The sequence below is a fragment of the Fistularia commersonii genome, chromosome 4, assembly GCF_037954325.1.
Source record: "Fistularia commersonii isolate RoL2024-O1a breed Wild chromosome 4, RoL_Fcom_v1.0, whole genome shotgun sequence".
Taxonomy (NCBI): Eukaryota; Metazoa; Chordata; class Actinopteri; order Syngnathiformes; family Fistulariidae; genus Fistularia; species Fistularia commersonii.
In genome coordinates, this window is record NC_141287.1 from 12,011,224 (window position 1) to 12,024,187 (window position 12,964).

The 12,964-nt window shown below is 43.0% G+C and overlaps 1 protein-coding gene across 1 annotated transcript in view; it reads left to right on the forward strand.

Annotated features, from left to right (window-relative positions):
- Positions 1-1,636: 1,636 nt before the first annotated feature.
- The window catches only part of ramp1 (receptor activity modifying protein 1), a 32,828-nt gene continuing 21,500 nt past the window's right edge, over positions 1,637-12,964 (forward strand). The window contains exon 1 of the mRNA XM_086145319.1: positions 1,637-1,846. Coding sequence (XP_086001445.1) covers positions 1,789-1,846 — 58 coding nt within the window. The 5' untranslated portion in view covers positions 1,637-1,788. The remainder of the gene's footprint in view (positions 1,847-12,964) is intronic.

Sequence of the window (12,964 nt, forward strand, 5' to 3'; positions counted from 1 at the left end):
GTCCTCACCAAACACTGACTAAAAACTGAAATTAAAACGGTAAGTTCAGGAAAGTAATCAACGAAAAAGGTTTAAAAATTAACCACAAAAATTACAAATGACAAAAAAATAAGCCAAGAATCCCTATAAAATTAAAAATATCCCAGAAATTTGGTGACAAATAATACTTGGATAAGAAACCATTGAAATACAGCAGTTAATTCTGAGTCCCCTCTTAAATTCTGCGGATTTTAATACAATCACACACACGAGCACGCACACACACCTCAGCAAGGCCTCTGGACCAGGCGACACAGGTGTTTCCGTCATCTTCCTCCTCTTTCAGAGACCCCTCTGTTTGTGCAGAGGGAAAGTTACTGAGGACGTTATGCACTCCATTGTGTGTGTGTGTGTGTTTGTGTGTGTCTCCTCGGAAACATACGGATCATTCATGCATTTCTGCCTCCGCATCACCAGGGGAGACAATTGAATTATCACGCTGCAATAAAATGTAAAAACATCATTTCTGTCAGTCATGAGACACTGGACGATTATAATAACATAATAAAAAATTCAAAATATGTATAACATAACAAAAACAAAAATATCCCTCCCAGAATCTATAAAAGTTGAGTATTTGAAAAGACTCAAAAGTCTGCAGAAAATGATCAAGCAAAGTGTCAATAATTACTCTAAACTGTCAGCAAAATTGACTAAAAAAGTACAATAAACTCAGGAAAACTCTGATAAAGTTTTTTTTATTTTTAATATTCAAAATATGATGGTACTGCTGTCCAGCACTTGGTATCAGTTTAAAGTTAATACATACATAAATAGATAGATCGATAAGTAATCGATAAGTAACGACTCAAAAAAGCAAACAAATGCATTAAAGATTACAATTACTAGAATTATCGAATTATGAAACCTAAAGACTGACTCATATTCATATAAAAAAGAAATTTAAAAGTAGATAAATAGATAAATGAGCAATTGAATTTAATTCAATGATGCAAATAGATACACGATGAACTACAATGATTACAAGAACAAACACAAAATCAACTAATCAATACTTGGAATCAAATTGATAAAACGAGATGCAATTCCGCGTGTGGCCACTAGATGGCGCTCTCGCACAGCTCTGTGCGGCTCCGTCCGGTCTCCCACGTCAACATCCCTCCTCATCATCCTTATCGATCCCCCTTATCGATAACAAAACCTGCCACGTGTTTCTTTTTTTTTTAGCTTAAACCAATCGGACGTGACGTTTCACTTAGACACCTCCATGTTTATTTCAAAATTAAAAAAAAAATACATATATACATATTTATAACCGCATTCTTACACCTTTTTAGCTCGACCGAGTTCCGGTCCCGAACCAACAACTTCCGGCGGATATTGATTGGATTTTTAAATGAGCAAGCGGAAGTTAAAAGTTCCCATCCGCGCACCGGTCAGACGGAAGCGGGGGCACGATTCCGTCTCTCCCGCGCACACCGCGCACACACGACCTCCGGGTTTCTCGGACTCCGTGGGGCGAGTGGGTGCGTTCCGTGCGGGGTGAGGGGGGGGGGGGGGGGGCGTTCCCGCACGGGTGCTTATTTTCTCTCACGCAGGTCTGGGAAGACGGAGACTCGTGCTGCGGCTGCGTGGATTTCCTGCGTGGATGGCACCTATTCCTCTCTGAACTTCCCCTTCCACGCCCCCCCCACCACCAACTTCAGTGGATCCGAGTGGGCAGAACAAGAAGAAGAGGAAGAAGAAGAAGAAGAAGAAGAAGAAGAGGAAGAGGAGGAGGAGGAAGAAATGGGGTCGCGGACCGGAGCCGCTCTGCACGAACATGCGCTCCTGTTGCTGGTGGCAGGTGAGTGTCCGGCGCGCGTTACACTCACGCATGCATGCGGGAGGTCAAGTTTTTTTTTTTTTTTTTTTTTTTTTTGCTGTCACTCAAACTCCACGGTCGGAAGAAGGGTGATAAGGAAGCACGCGTGGGGGGAAGAGGGGATGAAGAAGGAGATTTTTTTTTTTTGTTTGTTTATTTTGTTTTCTGTGCAAACTTTTCATCCCGCAACTCCTGCTTACATGATCAGTGAACGCAACAACACGCAGGAGCATATCTTCTTCTTCCTCTGTTTCTCCGGAATTCCCATTTTCCCCCCTCCAACTTTTCAAGGGGCAAGAATTTGGAAAGCTTCATGTGGTGGACACACACACACACATACACACAGATGCACACACACAATAGCATACACACACTAGTACCTGCATGTCATGAGTAATTCATGTTGTGAAAAAAGTTTGCAGAGACAGGTAGGTTGAAGGAAGTGTGTGTGTGTGTGTGTGTGTGTGTGTGTGTGTGTGTGTGTGTGTGTGTGTGTGTGTGTGTGTGTGTGTGTGTGTGTGTGTGCGCGCCACCCTCTGTTGGTCTGAAATGGTTGGGTCCTCTGCGGATGATGAGATGAGTGAGCCTTTTGACGAGTTCTGACAATTTGTGTTATTGAGAGCTCACTGGCTGTCACGGTGTGTGTGTGTGTGTGTGTGTGTGTGTGTGTGTGTGTGTGTGTGTGTGTGTGTGAGATCTCTGCAGATAGTGATGTCTTAGACTTGGTGACCACCCTTATTTTAACCCTGAGAGCTGAGATGGACTAAAATCTTATCGGGTTTTAAACTGGTCCACAAATTAGGATTAATAATCTGAGAATTTATTGTCACTGGATGTAAAAAGGTGACATAATTCACAAAAATCAGCACTGAGCGTGGCTAGCTGATAACCTAAATTTCGTCTTTGCCCCCTGGGTTGTTGCTGGAATGGTTTATTCCACCGTATGGAGATTGGCGGCCTCTGATTGGCTAGATTTGGACGTGTTGGGTGGGATTACATCTCTTCCAGGTAGTGGGATTACTCCACAGGAAACAGGAATACGTATCAGCCAGGTAGCGGGATTACGCCCCACATAGTTAGTGGGATTATGCTGAATCCAGGAAGTAGTATCACAACTCACCCGGGTAGCGGGATTACGCCTCACCTAGTGAATGGGATTACACTTTATCCAGGCAGTTGGATTACTCCACAAACAGGGTGGAGGATCACACTTTATCCAGGTAGTGGGATTACGGTTCACCCAGGGAGTGGGATTACACCTCATCTCGGAAGGGAGATTTATTTAGGGAGCGGGATTACACTTAATCCAGGGAGCTGGATCACAATTTGCCCGGTTAGCCGGATTACACCTCATCCAGGAAGCAGGATTACATCTTCTCTATTAGTGGGATTACACTTAATCCGGGGAGCTGGATCGGGAAACTAAAGTAGGAAATCTGGGCAAAAACTCACAGTTTTTGGATCTTGGATGTCGGTGTCGCATACGAGCACCGTCCGGTGCACTCCATGGAAAAAAAAAAAAACGACTCTGCCAGCGGGACGCCGCTGCGGCCTGGCTGGCGTCCCGCTGCGCTGGCAGGCGGGCGTTTTTCTTTTCTTTTTTTTTTTTCTTTTTACAAGCCAACAATGAGGACAGGAACAAGCCGAGTGGACGGAGAGGGAAGCCGGGGGACGAGGGGGGGGGGGACGAGGGGGGGTCAAGGGGAGCCGTTAACCCCCAACTGCCGAGCGGAACGGCGCCCCGGCCCCATGTTTTCACAAACTCGCGGGTTCAAGTGAGGATCCGACGCCGCGGAGGCAAAGGAGGTCACGGGGGGCGGCGTTTAAACCACCACTTCCTGTTCCACTCAGATTAGAAGTCTGGTGTTAGCGCTGTTAGCCAGGAAGTGGCTAGCTGGGGGTGACAGAGTACTTTAATTGACCACTTTTTTTTTTTTTCCCCTTCTATTTACTGTTTTATTTTGAAAATCTGCCCACTGTGTGCGCGCAGCCAGCTTGACACGCCGTCCTCGTTTGTGTCTCGATTCTGATTAATCCTGTGTTTCCTGTCCTCCCCCCCCCCTTCTTCTTTTTCCTGGCAATCGCCGTGTTTTTTTTTTGTTTGTTTTTTTTTTGGACGACCTTGACGCCACCCCTACTTCTTGTCGTTTAATCTCTATAAGAAAACAACATTTTTTAAAAATCTACTGACGTGTGGAACGACTGCGTTTGAATTCAAGTGGGTCCGTAAATCAGGGGGAGCAGGGGAAGCATGGAACAGCCAGCCATGATGGAGTGGAAGGGGAAGTCCAACTTTTAAATTAGCGTGTTGATGTACATCCATGTCATATGGCGTGTGGGGATTTTTTTCCTAATATTTTGTATTACTTTTGCATTTTGAGGCCAAATCTTTTTATCTTTTTTGCCACTTTAATAATATATTTTTTGAAGATTTTTGATTTTTATTCTATAGTTTTGTTGATTTTGGGGGAGGGGGGCATTTTTGTCAATTTTTGCTGATAGTTTGGCCAATATTTTTGGTTATTGTTGCATTGTTCAGGGTCCATTAAAAGAAAAAGATAATCTTTTTATAGAATTTCCATTATTTTTCATATAATATAGTTTTGCTGATTTTGCTGATTTTTGCTGATAATGTGGGCCAATTTAAAAAAAAAAAAATCCTTTTTCAAGATCTTAAAGACTTCCCGGTGGGATCATCGCAGTTCTTTCCAGATTCATCTATTTGTAGCAATCAAGGCTTGAATCAGCCTATTTTTCCAACAATAAAGAAGATCCAAAAGCCTGGATGGACCCTGTGTATGTGTGTGTTTGTGTGTTAAAACCCCAAATTTCAAGTCAGAATTAACTGCCATGTTTTAAGAATTGAAAATAATTTTTATAGAATTATTATTTTATGATGATTTTTTGATTATATTTGTAACTGTTGCTAAGTTTGTAATTATTTGTCAGTTTGGGATCCAATTTTAAAGCTTTTTTAAATTATCTTTCCATTATAATTTTTGGCCATTTTTTTCTGTCTTTTGTTTGTAAATTTTTGATGATCTTTGAGTCAATTTTGGGGTAGTCGACACTTTGCGTGCTCATTTTTTGCAGATTTGTTTAATAATTTTTTTCATACTCTTATTTTTGCTGATACTTTGGCTGATATTGGAACAATTTGGGGTAATTTTTTTTATATTGGATATATTTTTTTCACTTATTATTTGAAATGGGGATAATACAGATACTTTACTCGTCATCACGAGAAGCTTTTGTGAACCCACCATTGCGTGTCGGGTGTGGGGGTTGTCAAAGTATACGCAACGCAACGACACCTATGCTAAAAAGGAACGCCGCCTCGGGCAATACCGGCGGACAAAAAGGCAGGAAACTTCGACAATAAGCCAAGGTCGCCATGACGATCAGGATTTCCATTGTCCTCACAATCCACTTTAACGTGCATTTTCTTTTCTTTTTTTGCATGGTGATTAATTGTCTTTACACCGTGAAACATCGGGTGAAATCAGCGTTTAACTCTGTGGCAACAAGGATGGTGAACCTGATGGCCTGTGTGTGTGTGTGTGTGTGTGAGAGTGTGTGAGTGTGTGTGTGTGTGTGTGTGTAATCCCCAAATGTTTGTGTTTTAACAGCCTTGCATAGCTGGACATGACTGTGTTATTACAACTGTACTACCAACTGTTATTACTGTGTTATTACTACAGTACCAGCACACTGTAAGTACTGTGTTATTACCACTGTGCTTTTCATAAAATATGGCTGGAAACCCCTTCCGTCTCAGGAACAGGGTAAGAACGATACATGACGTAGGCACCAGTAGGCGATGGGAGGCGCGCTAGTCTGGCGTAGCGACACGGCTATGCTAATCCTTGCTTTTATTTTGATGTATAAAAGACCATTACGCATTTATAGATAATTTATCACAACCGATTCCTCCGCTCTTATCGACCTTCTCGCCAATCCCCCACTACTTTGTTGTGGCCCCGCTACCCACACATGGAAACGCAGGAGATTCTCACCAAGTGTTGTGTGTGTGTGTGTGTGTGTGTGTGTGTGTGTGTGTGTGTGTGTGATGGGGCTAGCCCTATCGGCCCCCCACCCTGTAATTACAGAAGTAGAATGATGTTGTCTGCAAAGGAAGTAAACACACCATTATCTCCTTGTGGCCAGCAAGTTGTGCATATTAAGTGCGTGCGCTAATAAGACGTGCACGCTCTGTGAAATTGACTTTTGGAGTTGGCGGCGGGAGGGCGGGGATTATTTTTCCGGCCTGTGAATCACACACACACACACACACACACACACACACACACACTCAGCACCCAATATTGGGAGGGTGGATCGCGCTCCCGCTGCAATTTCTTTGTTTGTTTATTTTTGATTGGATATCCAGCAGATTAGCAAGGTTTTGTTTCAAAGCAAATCCTGGTTTATTTAAACTGGAATGAGTTTTTTTTTTGGGGGGGGGGGGGGGTAAAGAGGGGAAAAAAATGGAATAATAAATAATCCCCCAGTGAACTGATATGAGTGAGCTGCGGCGCCCCGCCGGGGTCGGGGAAGTGGTCTCAAAGCAGTAATGTCCAGGGATTATATTATATTAAATGGATTCAATTTGATTAAATGGGATTAAATTAGATTCAATGAGATTAGATCCATCAGCGATCTGGCGGGGATGAAAACAGGCCAGATGCACGAGGAGATCAGAACCCTGCATTAGTCTCCCGGGAGCCGCCTTGCCTTTTTTTTTTTCCGGAGCAGATTATAATCTGGAGCCGCTATAATCTGGGGTGTTAGATTAAATCCAGCGGGAAAGCAACCGTTTGATTGACAGGAGGAGGGATCCGTGTGTTTTTTTTGATGAGGCCCTAATTAGCTGGGGAATCACAGAATAATCTGGATAAAAACCAGATTGACAAGGCGATCTCTTTATTTATTCACCTTAAAGGATTAATAATATGGAAAATCATCTGATAATGGGATTAATATTAATTTTGATTACCCCCCAGATTATTTGATGGTTGCGGAAAGGCAAGAGTGTGGACGTTTTGCCGATTCGTTGAGACTCTAAAACTCTTTCCAGAAGCGACGGACGGAGATTAAGATTATCAAGAGATTAGATTATCAGGTCACAGCCGAAAGGGTTTCTCACTTCCTCCGACTTTGGATGCGAACATTTCGTTGCCCGCGGAAACTTTGCCACTCGTCTCGCTTCCTCGGCTGCCTGGGAGAGAAAGAAATAAAATAATCCCGGAAATATAATTCTCTGAGTCACGGCTTAGAAACAGGAGCCTGCAACCACTCGAAATCTCGGCAGCCGTTGCTGCTGCGACGCCGGTTGCCTTAGCAACGCATCACGGTCTCAGTGGTATGCTGCATCCGGGGGGAGTTCGGCAGCGATGAGAAACTGACTCCAGTTTACAAGAGTCGCTCAACAAACAGAATCGTGTTTTTGAGTCATTTGAATCACTGAGTCGGTAACTCCTTTTCCGCTTAGGATGGCCACTCTGAGTGATTCGTTTGGTTTGCAAGTGGGGAGGGAGGGCCTGCAGTGAGCCAACAAGTGATTCATCCATTGAGTTATGGAGCGAGTCCTTTGTTTTGGGAGTGTAGAGGGGCTACCGTGAGTTACTGAGTGAGTCGTTCGTTTTTTGAGAGGCAGGGCTTCTCTGATACGAAGTGATCAGTTGATTGTGTTACTTAGTGAGTCTCATTGTGCGAGTAAGGAAGGCTACACTGAGCTAATGAGTGTTTCATTCTCTGAGTTAATGAATCGTTCGTATCACAAGTGGGAGGGGTTATTGTGATCTACTGAGTGATTCGTTCAGTGAGTTCATGAATGAGTCGTTCGTATCACAAGTGGGAGGGGCCATTGTGAGCTACTGAGTGATTCGTTCAATGAGTTAATGAATGAGTCGTTCGTATCACAAGTGGGAGGGGCTATTGTGAGCTACTGAGTGATTCGTTCAATGAGTTAATGAATGAGTCGTTCGTATCACAAGTGGGAGGGGTTATTGTGAGCTACTGAGTGATTCGTTCAATGAGTTAATGAATGAGTCGTTCGTATCACAAGTGGGAGGGGTTATTGTGAGCTACTGAGTGATTTGTTCAATGAGTTACTTAGTGAGTCATTCGTTTTGTGAGTAAGGATGTTTACTCTGAGCTGTGGAACAATCTATTGAGTTTTCAAGTTGAGTTACAGAGCGAGTTGGTTTTGTGACCGGAGAGGGCTCCACCAAGCTGCTAAGTGATTTGTTTGTTGAGTGACTGAGTAAGTCATTTGTTTTGTGAGTGGCGGGGGTGAATGAGAGCACTCCGTGATTCCTCTTTCACAGCTCCCATGAGGCTATCATAGTGATTCACTCGATTTACACAAATGCAGTTCACATCGCAGTCACACGATAGTGACCAGACAACTAGTCCATTATTGACGGTTAGCTCGCTAGCAGAAGCGAGGACGAGCTAGTGAACGAGTAACGGAGTGGAACGTAAATGACGTACGAACGATTCATCCACGAATCGGTAATGTTCATCCAGTTCCCGGATGTCGAAAGATACGCGGAATTATAAATTCCGATAATCCGGCCTGGCAGATTATCAAAACCCTCCGTCCGCCTCTCTGTCCGTGCGTCTTTGTCCCGTCTCTCCCTCATCTTCCTCATTAACGGCTAAAGAAAGAAAATAATATAAAAGAAAAGCCCCAAGGATCATCTTTGCTCTCAAGGTTCTCCAACATCTCTTTCACCCTCCGTGCCTATCGGAACTGGTCGCGGCTGGTGTGCGTCCGTCCGTGCCTTTGGATTTATGTGCGGCTCCGATCGTGCACATGCACGCACACGCCTGCATGTGTGTGTGTGTGTGTGTGTGTGTGTGTGTGTGTGTGTGCGTGCATGCTTGTGAGGCGGTAACCCAGTTTTTCACTGTCACGCCTGAGCAGCTAATGAGCAGCGTTGAGGCTCTGCCGTTTGGTGAAGCATGTGTGTGTGTGCGTGTGTGTGTGTGTGTGTGTGTGTGTGTGTGTGTGTGTGTGTGTGTGTGTGTGTGTGTGTGTGTGTGTGTGTGTGTGTGTGTAATAGCTACGAACAATTATCCAGGCACAATGGAGCCAACAATTATTTCAGCACCTTGGTTGTGGGTGCCAGACTTTATGCAACACGAACACACACACACACACGCACACTCACACTCACACTCACACACACACGTGCATGCGTTGTCCCATATGGCTTTGACTCCATGACAATCACATATGTCTTCACACACACGCACACACTGGATGTCGCCATGGTATCATGCTGTTAAAGCGCTGATAAGGAAAATCTGAAATATAAGAAGGACATGTGGACACTGTGTGTGTGTGTGTGTGTGTGTGTGTGTGTGTGAGTGTGTGTGTCTCGAAATATAATTCACGAAATGTGAGACGTGTCGGGAGAGTCCAACTGCTGGCCGGGGAGGGGGGTGGAGGACTGGGACGTCTCATCATCTTCATATATAACTTTAAGTTTTGGTCTAAAGGTTCCCTGAGGAACCTGAAGGTTCTCCTTCCCCAGATGTAAATTGATCTGGTCTGGTCACACACACACACACACACACACACACACACACACACACACACACACACACACACACACACATTCAGATACCAGGAACTGCATTTGGGCTACTGGATATAAAACGCTAATGCTAATAATAACAATTATAATAATAATAATGATAATAATAATAGTAATTGAAAATCATAATGTCATAATGTAGTGATAATGATACCACATCAATGACCATAATAATTTAATACGTATCATTAATTATTAAAATAATATAATACGTTTTAATATAATTCATTTCTGCTTTGAAATCAATTTCAGTTAAAGTTTAGGTTGGGGTAACCTTTAATTTTCAAATTTTTATTTTCAATCCTCCTCAACCAACACACTTGTGCTGGTGACACACACACACACACACACACACACACACACACAGGCCTAAAAGTCCATAATACCCCAACCTACTTGTTGCTATCCACAAACATTAGAAACCCATCTTGGCCGCCGACAGGAAGCAGCTGTCGTCACTTCCTGTCACCAATATCCCGCTGCTTTACAACTTTACATCTTAAAAAGACGCTTTCATCCAAAAGAGAAGAGACCAGAAGCCGGCGCTGGCGAGCGAGTCCTCAGAGTTAACGATGCGACCAATGAGATCACGGCGGGTGTGATCGTTATGCCCCGTCGTCCCCGGTTACCAACCTCCAGATGGTAATTTCCACCGACCGCGAACGTGATGTGGCACCGGGCTGTAAACATACAGGATCATCCATCTTTATCTCCAGCGTCGTCCCATTACGCCTCCCATTTTCCGCTTCCCGCACGGCGTCGGCCTCGGAAAGCTAGTCAGACATGGCGAGGCTGTAACGGGAAGCAGCCGCCCGCGTGTCTGCAGGCCAGAGACATAATCTGAACATCTCCGAGGCCCAGAGTTGGGCTGGAAGACAAGAGGATGGATGGATCGGGAGGAAATTAGGATTAACGATGGGGGAAATCTGGACTAAAAATGAGCAAAACCCGAAAACCAGAAGAAATATATTGTGTATGTAGAGAAATATTGAAAAAGCCCTGAGGGAAAAAATGTGCTCAAAATGTGTTTAAATGACAGGAAAAAATAATAACAAATAATAAAATCCCTCAGAAAGGGAGTAAACTGGCCAGAAAATGTTATTGAAATTAGAGAAAGAAATCTGAAATTCCCCATGAATGAATAAAGAAATAAAGGGAAAAATAGCACACTGAATTAATAATAAAGATAAGAATAAAAAACTAAATAAAAAGGATAGATACTGTACAAATAAAAAATACATGTATTAATGTATAAAACTAAATGAACAAATAAATGAAATTATAAAGACAGAAAAAATAAATTAATATAGCCCCATGGGAAAAAGGTCAGCTAAAATCTCTATGAATTACAGAAATAATTTAAAATGTATACAATAAAATCCTTCAAAAGGAGGGAAAACTGGCTAAAAAATCTAATTAAGAATAAAGAAAGAAAATTGCTGCAGTTACATAAAGATATAAAAGTAAAGGGATAAATAGACATAAATTTATAGATAAATAGTAAATAATTACGTAAGAATAAACATATAGACTAACGGTAGATAAATATAAATATAGAGAGAGAGAGAGATAGAAATAGAATAAATCTTCACTCAAAATCCACTCAGCAGTGTTGAAACAGAAAAAAAAGAACTGTCACTGTTTCCATGGGTTTGGAGGGAGGAGTTCACGAAGGGGACAAATTCTCCATTAAACTATAGTTAAGATAAGTTAATCTTCCTCCTGTCAAAGTGCGCCAACGTTGTCACTGAGACGCAACCGTCACCCTCCGATGAAACAAAGACCCCAGAGGTCTCGGTCGCCGGCAACGACCCGATGCAGAGAAGAAAAAGCTCCTCCGGATTATCCGATTAGGGGAAAGGAAAACACGGCGGGGGCCTTTGTTCCCTGGCTCTGCTTTGTTTTCCCTCACAACGGGGTTTTGCCCTGCCTGAGGAATTCAAACGTCTGAGCCCTAATCTCCCTGGGATTAGGAGAAAATATAACTTTTTCAATCAAGTTAATTTTTTTCCTCCTCTGTTTAAAAAAAAAAAAAACTTTATATCATTCCCACAAGATAATCTGTCTCATGGGAACAGGTTATTACAATAAAAACAATATTACAGTATCTATTTATACATACACACACACACACCCCTTTATGTATAACTGTGTGTGTGCAAGAAAACATAAAGGATAATCTCAAGAATGAAATGAAATGAAAGAAATTTAATTTTAAATGGTATTTCTTGATTCATGTTTTCGAGTTTGCTCCTGTTAGCTTTATTGTGTAACATATATTTTTTAGAATTTAGTTTAATTTCCAGTCGGCACCAGGGGTCCATTGTTGACCTTTTCAACAGTTGGCTCGGAAAATGCACGAGTTCGACCAAACGCCGAAGAGTGCCGTCAGATTAGGCATTCAGAAGAGGAGAACGGATTACGGGTTTTATAGTTCCGCTATAATTGCCGCTGTGTCACAGACCATAATAAGTGGATGTTTATAATCCTCTACGGGCGTTAAGAAAAAAAATAACTTATCTCATAGCGATGTGTGTTTACACCCGCCTCCTGGCGCTTATAACTTAATTACACCACGGCCTCAGCGGGTCGCTTGTTCTTTAATTGCATGCTGTTATCAGGCGGACTGGGGGGTGGGGTGGGGGGGCTCCAGATCCCTGCACTAATGGGCGGGATCTGAAGGATTGATGTAGGAGCATACAAGTTCTGCACCCACATGTATGTACTGAAGGCGGTGTAGTTACGGTCGTTAAATGCGGAGCGTCAGAAACAAATACGTGCTTTGTTTTGGTTTGTTTGTTGGCAGTTATGTACAGCTTGCTTCCACCAAAGTGGGGCAGCGGATGCTCCGAGGCGTCATTGAATGCATCACTCATACACCCTTAATGAGGGTCAGCTGACAATAAAAGTGATCCCTGAAAACAGATTGCCTTTCTGTGTGTGCAACAGGGGAGGCTGTGACCTGCTAGCTTGGCATGATGAATGGTAGACTACTAAATTGGCCCCCGTCTGAAAGTATTGTTCAATATTAAATGTTAATATTCCAATAGGTGACCAACATTGTGCTTAGCACAGCAAATGGTTAGCTCATGGACCTGTCGGAAAGTTCGGCACTGTTTTGATATTATATATGTAAAATATTTCATTTTCCTGTATTTGCCATGGTTTCTATAAGAGTCCCACATCTTACTATTTAGCTTAGCATGGTGAAAGGTTGGTCCATGACCTTTGTAAGTATGGCTCTGTTTCTCAAGTAAAGTTTAAGAAAGATAGATCATCTGGAAGTCTTTGCATTGATGTTTGTAAAATTCCATCTTATTTATATATACATATGTATAGGTTTGAACTGTTAATTGGTTCAACTCCAGCAGGTCAGCAGCGCCGCTCTGAGCCCCGTCACCCTCAACTACCTCGGTTCGGCCCGGTTCGACCCTCACCCCCCCGCAAGCCCGCTCACCCCACGAAAACTATTTTTAGGTCTTTTGGTTCCATT